The sequence below is a fragment of the Papio anubis genome, chromosome 6 (genome assembly GCF_008728515.1).
Source record: "Papio anubis isolate 15944 chromosome 6, Panubis1.0, whole genome shotgun sequence".
Classification (NCBI taxonomy): Eukaryota; Metazoa; Chordata; class Mammalia; order Primates; family Cercopithecidae; genus Papio; species Papio anubis.
The window spans coordinates 139,879,524-139,891,980 of NC_044981.1; the positions used below are offsets into that span (position 1 = coordinate 139,879,524).

A 12,457-nucleotide genomic window follows, 5' to 3' on the forward strand; every position below is an offset into this window, starting at 1 on the left:
CACACAGTTGCCATCCAGAACTGGTGTCTGGCAGTCTGATTTTAGACCTGTGTCCTTAGCCACCATGTTTTCCAAACCCCCTCATACTAAAACTCACCTATGGTTGACCAGCGATAACACTGCTAATGTTCCTTTATATATTTTACAAGAGTAGGTTTTGTGAACTGCTTTTAAATATAACATCTTCCCATGTCATTAAACATTGCATACTACTCCAGGAGCGTGTGAGAGAGTTATTCATTTTCTATCAGTGCTCAGACTGCTTAGCTTTACCAGCTCAACATAGGAAACTATATAATATGATTTATAGTTTAAAGACTGGCTTGAAAAAAGTAGAAACCTCTGTGACTATATTGTATATGTTAATTATAATCCTAATGACTATTAGTAATTTGTGTAGCTAACACGACATAGATAATATAGACAGACAACTTATAAGAAGTAGAATGTGGTGTGCCATATAGTTTTCATGTATTCAGTGCTTCAAAGCTTTCAATTCTATCTGTAGCAACTTTAGTTATAGAAGTGTGTTTAAGAGCTTAAAACTTTGAAAACAGAATTTGAATCCCAGTTTTGTCACTTACTAGGGATATTTAAACATATTATTAAGTATATTTACATATTATTAAACATATTATTAAGTCTCAGTATTGCTATCTGTAAATCGAGTCTAATAATCACATTTACCACATAGGAGTGGTATGTAAGGATAGTGTAATTTGTCCATTTTTTCAACAAATATTTGTTGATCTCTCTTCTGTGCAAAGAACAGTCTAAACACTGTCATGTATTAGGGGAAATAAAAATTCATCCCATGACTCATTAAGTTTATATGCTATTGGAGTTAGAGAGCTAATAAACAAATGAATGTTTAATATTATATAAATAAAATATAGATGACATATATAATATACTTACCTTAGAGATTACCATGTGGCAAATGCAAAGTGTCATTGGTGCAAAACAATAATAATTATTATTTTATTTTATTGCACATGTAAGATACCTATGTGCTAAAGAAGCAACTGTGATAATAACAAAATAAAGTGAGAAAAAAAGTCAATGATATTTAGCTTTTGCCTTGCAAAGTACTTAAAATAGAGGCATTCTGAAAAGAATGCAGATTCTTGGGATTTATATATTGAATAAATGTGTTTCTTTTCATTTTATGAAGACAAAGCAGACTCCTAAACAGAGTTGGTCTCCACTGCTGCCCTTCTGACTTAAGCACTTGCATGCTGAAGTTTTGGTTTGCTTATTCTACTTAAAAATACTATTGATAACATTGAAAAATCACTAATGAGGCTCCCTTGCCCAGGCCCATTAGCAATTTACATTTCACAAATGAAATCAACAGCCTGGAAAAGTCAGTGCTGCACAGGAAATGGCAGGCTGCCTGCCTCAACAACTTAGCATGGGGCCTTCTTGGTTCCATATTTCCGCAATGCTTGTACGTGTAGCCCAAAATGAAAGGCTTCAGTGGCAAATGTTTATAGAAATTAGATATGTTATTATTCTACAATAGTAATTAGTGGTAGAAAAAAATTAAACAGTGAAGATGGAATGAAAGATAAATGCTTGCCTGCCGCCTCTCTGAACTCGCGGTCCCAATGGCCAGTATTAACTAACAACTGTCCTTAGTTTCCAGAAGCATCTCATTATAACTTTTTATTGAGCTTCATATATAGACAAAGTTTATATATATACACACATATGTAAATACATATATAGTTGTTTTTATATGGCTTGAAATAAATCCTGGTTAGAAACTGCAATCTCATATGGCTCAAAAAATACTTTACTGTCAGTAGAAATACCATCTACAAAATAAGTGCACTGAGTTCTTAAAAATCGAGTAGCCTAATAAAAGAGTTGTTCAACTTAGAAAATCCGTTGCCTATTTCTCACATATCAATTCCTGCCTCGAATATTCAAGGGCAAAGTCCCAATTCTGTTTAAAAAAAAAAAGAAAATTACTTTGAAAGATCATGCAATTTGAGTTTATGAGCATAATTTAAAAATAGCTAAGCTCTTTATACACATCACTCCAAACTCTCACATCAATTTTACAACATTATTTTCTCCATTTTAGCAATGACAGAATAAAGACTTGAGATTTTACGTAATGCCCAAGGTCACAGAACTTAGGAAATGGGCTTGCTTTTAAAGTCAGATTATAGAACCCAAAAACTGACTCTTCATACACCAAAAGAACTTATCCTAGGTCATCTTTAGCATTACTGTTCACATAACACTAAAGTCAGTAATTCTATTCTAGAAAGAGGGCCCATAGCTACACATTAGATAGCATCTTTTCATAAGAGTGCATACAAAATTCTGTGTACAAGACCGAAGTTGGTTCTGGTTGTATTGTATCCATAGTTGATAAAAATATACTCCACAATTTTTCCAAAAGATCGTTTGACACACATTAAGTCCGAGAAGATTTCATTTCAAGATTGCAATAACAATGTGATTGACAGGAGTGAGAGCTGTGTGCAGAGTGGGAAGCAAAACTGTTTCAAATAGATACCTATTCTTGATGAGCAAAATGCTAATGAACTGTGTCCTTGGAAAAAAAGATTTAAATTTGCAGTAATTTGTTTCTAAGAAATCCAAATATTCAAAATTAGCCATACTTCAGAAACAGAACTAAGAAGGAGACCAAGATCATTCTATCCAGACCTTGGGATATGACCCGGGTGAGGGGAAACAGGTTGGGAAAATGGAATCATGGTTCTGCCACTTAGCAGATGAATGAGCTGTAAGCTTCAGTCACTTCGTCTACCAAATGGGGATTAAAATAGCATGTACTTCATAAAATAATGGAATAACGCAAGTTAACAATTGACCAGCACTTGAGCCATAATAAGTACTCCAGAAAAACTAATTCTCATTACTAGAATTGTGCTAATTTGCTTGAAAGTTTAAACTGTACTGTTGACCTAGCATAGATTCAATAAAGACAGAACTGTTGGGGGCGGGGGGGAGTTGTTTCCTTTCCAAAGAAGCCAAAATCTCATCAGAACTCACCATTAAAAGAGAGAATTGTGTTGTTGTGGACTAAGTAGGAATTAACTTTAGCCTAAACTGACTGAGACAAAACATAGCATCAGGAAACCCAACAATTGAAGGTATCATTGAATTATTGGAGGCCATATTTGCTATTGTTGGAAACATAAAGACGTCACTTATTTTTTTAAGTTTCTAAAATAAAATGTGAATGCAACAGCTATGCGACATTGAACTTTTATCTCTAGTTCTAGAGGCATAAGATGAATCAATTTCTTCTAGGACTACAGATATCCAACAGGGAGCCTTTAGTCTTTCTATATATTCCATTTATTTCACTCATTCATTCCTTCAACAATATTCATTGATCATATATCACATGTCAGATATTTCACCCAGTGCTTATATTTGAGTAATAAAACACAGTTCTTGCACTAATGGAGCTTAAAATCTAAAAAGTAGTTACAGACAATAACAAAATTTTCTATAATGCTGTGGCACATAGAAAACATTAAAATAAGGTATATCTACCAAGCTAAGTGAATGTGTCAAAAAAAAGGGGAGGAATATGTGCCAAAGAGTGTCAGAGTGCATGAATAGCACCAATACTACTTGCATTCCGTACTTGCATACTGAGTGCATTCAAGTATTATAGGGAGTAGGGTGTAAAAGCCTATGACATTCTTTATTATATACAATTCTGCAGTTAAACAAATTAGTTTTTAAAATTATAACTACAGAAAATGAGACATGGCTAGGCTAAAACCCAAATAAAGTTGGTAGCATTATCCCTTATACATAGTTTATGCTCAGTAGGTATTCCAACTATGAGGTCAGTTTTTCTGCTGTTTGAAGGGAGGAAAACTATAATGTACCAGAACTCTTCCATTAACCAAAAGAAGACTCTATACCAAGAACAGATAACTATAAAGCCTAAGCAAAGTTGATTAAATAAGAGGATAGACTGGCAACATGAAAATATAGGCAAGTATCTTATTGATTAGGGTGGGGCTATAAATATTACTTGAATAAAGAAGCTATGAATTTATTTTATGCTGGTGTTTTTAGAATGCAGAATTTCTGGACAAAAGAAACTGTCCCAGGACAATAAGAGAACAAGATACTTCATTTCACTGATTGTTTATATTATTATATTAAATTTAAGTAAAATTGATTTATTTTATAAAATTAATACTAATAGAAATACTAGGAAAACAATAATTATATTAACCACCAGGTGGAGCCCCATGAATTAAATGTATAGTAGTCAAAAAAAAATTACTTAAGTTGGCCAAATTAGGAAAATTGATGACATTTTTCTTCTGAGCAATTTTTATTAATTTTTAAATTTGCAATATTTGGAGAAAGCATAAATTATAAGTCCTGGCTTTTATTAAAGACAGGAAGCCAAATTACTTGATTAGCATGAAACTTTTTTGCAAACTGGATATTAAAATCAAAGTATTTTTGCTTAAGTTACTTTATAATTTACCAAAGATACATATTCCATTAATATTTTGTTAACAGTATATAACTATAATTGAAATTGAGAACAGACAAGAAAAATCAGTGAAGACTACCTATTAATCCACTTTGTACTGATTATTTTTCAAATGTTATTTTTTCCCCTTTTGTTTGTATGTGTTTATGTGTATGTTTTACCACAGAACCTGAAACTAAAAAAGATGAAAAGATGCCCAAAGCAGGTAAGGGTATTTTGTAAGATTTACATACAAGGAGATGTTCTGTTTGGTTGGAACAAAGCTAGTTTTACAATCACGGCTGGATAAAACATTTAGACATCCAAAACATTAAAAAAAAAAAAAAAACTGATGCTACGTGCTGTATATTTTACAAGTAATAAGCAATAAAATTAAATGTATGCTAAAGTTAACAAAAATTCCTTGCTTTCTGGTAGCAGATTTTGGGTAAGTTTATCAAAGCGCTAGAACTATTTTGTTTATTTACTGGGCAATTGAACACTGTTTATGAAATGCTAAGACGGCACCTTAAATGTCAGAGGCTCCATACAGAGCGTGACAAATGCCCACAATTTATTATTATCATGCATTGATTTTTATGAACCTGTATTTACCTGCTTTCAACCATTTTTGATCTCTAAAAAAGGAGTCCCACGCGATCCAACCTAACAGATTAAACATTTTTCTTTCCCACAATTAAATGTGCAAATATTTTATGGAGACGTAATCCATTGACCTATTGGCTATTAATTTGAAAGTTGAAATACTTTTAAAATAGACTTTCTAAAAACAGGTTTGGCAAAGGAAGAATTCAAGAGATTAGCAGGGCACTCAAGGCAAGTGATGAAGGTTGAGTGGATGAGTAGCATAGAATAGGGGAAAATGTAAAAAAGGAAGACAATAAATCCTAAGGAAAATTTCCATTATAGTCTTTCCATGGCTAATCCTAATTCAAGTATTTTATATCTATATAAGGAGATTTATATATTTATATCTATCTATATCTGTATCTCTCTGTATAGTGAAAGTGATACTACATAAAAGCAGACATTCATGCTGTTGGTCTAAAAATGTTTGCATGTATTCATTTGCACAAATCGTAGTCTATATTTAAGCAATTATTGTAATTAACCCTTCTATGTATATGTTAAATATTAAATTATTAAAGTCATTTATCTTAAGAGCACTGCCATTAGACCAAAATAAATTGTTTACGTTATTTTCTTATTTTTAGTGATTTTTAGTGAGTGAGCATGCCCATTTGAAGTAATTTTGTGTAATTTTAAAATATGCATTCTTTGGAAGATCAGTGAAAAGTTGAACAATTTTGAGGCCGGGCATGGTGGCTCACACCTATAATCCCAGCACTTTGGGAGGCCGAGGCTGGTGGATCACGAGGTCAGGAGATTGAGACCATCCTGGCTAACATGGTGAAACCCCGTCACTACTAAAAATACAAAAAAATTAGCCGGGCGTGGTGGTGGGCACCTGTTGTCCCAGCTACTTGGGAAGCTGAGACAGGAGAATGGCGTGAATCCGGGAGGCGGAGCTTGCAGTGAGCCGAGATTGTGTCACTGCACTCCAGTCTGGGCAACTGAGCGAGACTCCGTCTCAAAAAAAAAAAAGGAGAAGAAAAGTTGAACAATTTTAAGCTGCAGAAAGAAAGCATAATAGAGATAAAATGGTATATTGAGTGTTTACATCAAAAGTTACAACTGAACTTTAGATTTATCTTCAGAAAAGGAAAAACTGTGTACAAAATAGGTGCATTATGTTGTCCTTTCCTGTTTGCATAACATTGTATTTATGCTTTATTTTACTAATGATATATAATAGAAAAAGTAACATGCACTAACAATTTCCAATTATTAGTTTACGTTAAGTATTTATGTCTATTTTATTATTATTACTTAAATTGTATTTTAAGTTCAGGTGTACATGTGCAGGATGTGCAGGTTTTTTACATCGGCAAAAGTGTGTAATGGGGATTTGTTGTACCAATTATTTCATCACCCAGGCATTAAGCCTAATATCCATTTGTTATTTTTTCTGATCCTCTTCCTCCTCCCACCCTCCACCCTCCAATTGACCCCAGTTTGTGTTATTCTCCTCTATGTGTTCATATGTGCCCATCAATTAGTTCCCACTTATAAGTTTATCCTTAGTTTCCTAAGGATAATGGCCCCCCATTCCATCCATGTCACTGCAAAGGATCTTATTCTTTTTCATGACTGCATAGTATTCTATGGTGTATGTGTACCAGATTTTATTTATCCAGTCTATCATTGATGGGCATTTGACTTGATTCTATATCTTTGCTGTTGTAGATAGTGTTGCAATGAACACATGTGTACATGTGTCTTTGTAACAGAAGGATTTATATTCTTCTGTTTATATACCCAGTAATGAGATTGCTGTGTTAAATGGTATGCCACGCTGGTCTTTGATGAATCAACACACTGTTTTCCACGATGGTTGAACTAATTTACAATCCCATTAACTTTGTATATACATTCCTTTTTCTCCACAACCTCACCAGCATCTGTTATTTTTAGACTTTAATAATAGCTATTTTGGTTAGTGTGAGATGGTCTCACTGGAGTTTTGATTTGCATTTCTCTAATAATCACTGATATTAAGCCTTTTTTCATATGTTTATTGGCTGCATCTATGTCTTCTATTGAAAAGTGTATTTTCATGTCATTTGCCCACTTTTTAATGAGGTTGTTTGTTGTTTCTTGTAAATTTGTTTGAGTTCCTTATAGATGCTGGATGTTAGACCTGTGTCAGACACATGGTTTGCAAAAATTTTCTTCCATTCTGTAGGTTGTCTGTTTACTCTGTTGATAGCTTCTTTTGCTGTGCAGAAGCTTGTTGGTTTAATTAGATCCTATTTGTCAATTTTTGCCTTTGTTGCAATTGCTTTTGGCGTCCTCATCATGAAATCTTTGCCAATACCTATGTCCTGAATGGTATTGCCTGTGTTGTCTTCCAGGCTTTTTATAGTTTTAAGTTTTACATTTAAGTATTTAATCCATCTTGAGTTAACTTGCGTATATGGTCTAAGGAAGGGGTTCAGTTTCAATTTTCTACGTATGGCTAGCCAGTTATCCCAGCACCATCTATTGAATAGGGAATCCTGTCAGTTTTGTCGATCAGATAGTTGTAGGTGTGAGTCTTATTTTGGGGTTCTCTAACCTATTGGCTTATGTGTCTGTTCTTGTACTCTGGGACGCAGCTCCCAGAGGAAGGGGCAGGCAGTCGTCTTTGTCATTTTGCGGTCTTCACTGGTGATACCTCCAGGTACTGGAAAATTTGAGGTGACTAGGGATTGGAGTAGACACCCAGCAAACTACAGAAACACTATGGCAAGGAAACCAGGCTATTAAAAGGAAAACAAAAAACAAACAAACAAATAAACAATCTCCATTCAACGGGCAGCAACCTCAAGGTTGAAGGTAGATAAGCCCACAAAGATGAGAAAGAATCAGTGCAAGAATGCTGAGAACTCAAAAAGTCAGAGTACCATCTTCCCTTAATATGACTATATCACCTCTCCAGCAAGTGTTCAGAACCGATCAGGGTCTGAGATGGCTGAAATGACAGAAGTAAACTTCAGAATGTGGATACAATTGATCTTCACTAATCTAAAGGAGCACATTCTAATGCAATGCAAGGAAGCTAAAAATTATGACAAAACATTGTAGGAGTTGACAGACAAAATAGCTAGTAGAGAGAATAACATAAGTGACCTGATAGAACTGAAAAACACAACACAAGAATCTAAATGCAATCATAAGTATTAATAGCAGAATAGACTAAGCGGAGGAAAGAATATGTCTACTTTTATGTGGTATTTGTTTTTAATTTACTATTATGAAAGATCAATCAGCATTAAGGCATCTTTTATTATAAAATATGATCAATCAACTTATTGAAAACATGTATCATGCTAATGTCACTACCATATGTCCGAAGTTGTGCTCAGTGATGCGAAGTTTACAAACAAGTGGTAAGATATTATTTCCATTCTCAAAGAGTGTCATCAGGGACATAGACATGAGCTATTGAAAGATGGCTACAAGGAAATGATGTTAGTGAAAAGTTCCCTAGGAAGTTAGAGAGAGGAGCCATTCCTATATCCATTCCTAAGTAGCAGTAAGTGGAAAGTTAATGGAGATTATATATTTAAGCTAGAAATTCAGGAATATACAGTTGACTCTTGAACAATGTGGTAGTTAGGTGCATTAACTCCCCATGCAGTTGAAAAATCCACATGTAACTTTTGACTTCTCCAAAACTCAACTACTAATAGCCTCCTGTTGACCAGAAGCCTTCCTGGTAATATAAACTTGATGCACAACTATTTTGTAGGTTATATGCATTATGTGCTATATTCCTACAATAAAGTGAACTACAGAAGAGAAAATATTATTTAAAATATCATAAGGAAGATAAAATACATTTACTATTCATCAAGTGGAAGTGTATCATCATAAAGGTCTTCATCTATGTCTTCATGTTGAGTAGGCTGAAGAGGAGGAGGAAAAGGACGGTTTGCTCTTGCTGTCTCGGGGGTGGCAGAGGTCGAAGAGGTGGAATAAATGCAAATGGGTCAGGAGAAGTGTAACTTTACATAAATGGATTGTAATTTCTATCTAACGGTTTTGCTTTTTCATTTCCACAAAAATGTTTCTAGATAGTACCAATCCTTCTTCCAGCATTTACTTGACTGAAGCAATGCTTCGTGTAAGGGTCCATGTTGTAAAATAAGTTAAAGCAGTCTTGAGTAACTGGAACCCCTCTGCCAGATTCTCTAATGTCAATGTGTTTCTGATACTGTTTCTTCCAAATCTTCTACCTCTTTGTCTGGTACTAATTCAGAAGGAATCATCTTCATTAAATTATCTTCTATTAATTCCTCTGGCATGCTGTGTATTAGTGCTTTAATTTGTCCAAGACCTGAATGTTGAAATCCTTTACCTCCCACCTTTTTTGTCATACCTATTGTCTATTTCATGATTTTTTGATTGACTCTGTCATAAATCCTGTGAAGTCATGCACAACATCTAGATACAGTTTCCTCCAACAGAAACATTCTGATTCAAGCTTGATGACTTTCATAGCTTTTTCCTCTAACAAAGATGACATCTTCAATAATACAATTCTCCCAGACTTTCATGATGTTCTCTCTGTCAAGTTTCTCTTCTATAGCAGAAAATCCTTTCCATAAGGAACCATGTATAATGAGCCTTAAAAGTTCTTAAGACCTCCTGATCTAGAGACTGAATTAGAGACATTCTGTTTGGGGGCAAGTAGACCACTTCAACACCTTTGGTGCAGAACTCAGAGAGTTGTGGGTGGCCAATGGCATTATTCAATTATCAAGAGAATGTTAAAAGGCAGTCTTTTACTGGAAAGGTACTTCCTGACTTCAGGGACAAAGAATTGATGGATCCACTCCAGAAAAAATGTTTCTGATATGACTTGGCTCTGTATCACCAACCGAATCTCATCTCAATTGTAATCCCCATAATCCTCATGTGTTGAGGGAAGGACTGTAAGGGAGGTGATTGGATCATGGGGACAATTTCCCCCATGCTACTCTAATGATAGTAAGTAAGTTCTCATGATATCTGATGGTTTTATAAGTGTCTGGCAGTTCCTTTTTCACACTTGTTCTCTCTTGTCTGCTGTCATGTAAAATGTTCCTGCTTTCCTTTCTGCCACGATTGTGATTTTCCTGAGGTCTCCCCAGCCATGCAAACTATGAGTCAATTAAACCTCTTTTCTTTATAAAATTACCCAGTCTCAGGTATTTATTTTAGCAGTATGAAAACAGACTAAAACAGGTTCTCATTGTCCAGGTCTTCTTCTTGTACAATCAAAAGATTTGAAACTGGTGTTTATGTTTTCCCTTCAGGACTTGGGAGTTAGCATCTTTCTAAATAAGGTCAGTCCTGGTCATAAACCCAACTACATTTGCACAGAATAGTAGAGTTAACTTGCCCCTTTCTGCTTAAATTCTGGGGCTCAATTCTCTTTCTTACTAATGAATGTCCTTTGTAGTATTATTATTTTTCCAAAATGGGTCACTTTCCTTCATATTAAAAACCTGTTCAGGCAGATACGCTTTCTTCTCAATGATTTTCTTAATGGTGTCTGAGAACTTGTCTGCTGCTTTCTCTTGGTTGGCTGAACCTTCTCCTATTGTTGTGACATTTTAAAAGCCAAATCTCTTTCTAAAATTATCAAACCATCCATTGCTGGTATTAAATTCTCCAACTTTACATTCTTCACCTTTCTTTTTCTTTAAGTTGTCATATAATGACTTCATTTTTTCTTCAAATATGTTAGAGTCTATAGGAACAACTTTCTTATAGCAATCCTGCACTCACATAAAAGCTGCATTTTCGAAATGAGATAAAAAAGTATTTTGCAATAAGTACAAGGTTTTCACTCCTGCTGGTGTAGTTGCAATGATGATTTCACAAATTTCCTTTTCTTTTTGAATAATTACCCTTATGCTGGATTTATGTACCTTGAAATGTTGGACAGCCACAGCTGCAGACCTCAATCTACAGTACCTATCAAGCAATTCAAATTTTTCCAGTAATGTTATGACTTTTTATGCTTCTTTGGAGCATTTCCAGTGTCACTAGTGGCACTTCATATCATATTGGTCCCATCATTTTAGTCAAGGTTTATGGTATTGCACTGAAAATGATAAATAAGAATTACAAAAAAAATCACATTTTACTGAAATATGCAATTTACTGGACAGACGAACTGCTCATGCAGAGATTAATGTCACACAACATTTTAAGCGGATACTCACAAAACCTCAGTTCATCACAATAGTAGCAAGAGAGGCTACAAAATCACTACAGTAGTACAGTATGTACTATAGTTAATTTTATGCAGTTATCATTTAATACTGCATCTTTACATTTGTTTACCTTTCTCTTGACTGTGCATGGCACCTAGTATGATCTGGAAGTGTTTATAGTGGAAGTTTAGACAAATTTTATCTTTTTATAATTGATTTATATATTTGTATATTTTATGGTAACAAATGCAAAACAGACTAGTACCTACATGTATTTTATGCAGTTATGACATACCTCTTTTTTATGTATTTTTATATGACACAGTTCATGTGTGTTTTTTTCAAATTGTTGCAAACCTCCCCCAAAACTTTTCAATGTCTTTATTGAAAAAAAAAAAAAAACAACTAGGTATAAGTGAACCTGCCCAGTTCAAACTCCTGTTGTTCAAGAGTCAACTGTGTAAGAGCAGCTGATACAAGGAGATTACATTACTATAAAGTATGACGGAAACAGTGTTGTCTTTATACTAGTGATACATGAATTTGACTCCCTTTGCCCCTTGTTTAGGGGTATAACTTTATTTGAATTACTTAATTTTTCTGAACATTAATTTTCTTATCTATTGAGTGAAGCTCATCATACTTACCTAGGATATGTGTTACATGAAAGAGAAGTGATGCTTTCTATTTAGTCCAGTTTCAGTATGATAGCTATATTTATGAGCTAGCCCAGAGACAGGAATGAGCACAGCATTGGTGGGAAAGGTGAGGACATTCCAGGAGTCACATGGCTAGCAGAAGGTGGTAAAGCTGCAGTAGTAGGATACAGCCAAAAGAAGGTGACTCTTTAAATTCAGGAATGGGGGCTTAGAAGACTAAAGTGAAATTTGGATTCCTGAGGCCATAATTGAGAAGAAGGTGGAATTGTTAGTCTTATAATGGCATGCAGAGTGAAATTACATTGAAATAAGTTAGAATCAGGAGTTAGAACCAAAATCTTTTATAACAATCTGTGTATTATAAAATAAAAGTAGGAGCAACATAAAGGTGGCATAAAGAGAAAGTAATGACCTTGTGATATTTACATTAAATTTATTAACATTGATTACTTTCAAAAGTATTTAGAGCCATGACT

At 34.3% G+C, this 12,457-nt stretch overlaps 1 protein-coding gene across 2 annotated transcripts in view; it reads left to right on the plus strand.

The window, feature by feature from the left end:
- Positions 1-12,457, plus strand: part of LOC110743174 (triadin-like) — a 59,674-nt gene that overhangs the window by 17,638 nt on the left and 29,579 nt on the right. For both annotated transcript variants that reach the window (XR_004184420.1, XM_021937925.2), the window contains exon 3: positions 4,680-4,718. Coding sequence is in view for 1 of the 2 variants with exons in the window: in XM_021937925.2 (XP_021793617.1) it covers positions 4,680-4,718 (39 nt within the window). In the remaining variant the exon portion in view is untranslated. The remainder of the gene's footprint in view (positions 1-4,679; positions 4,719-12,457) is intronic.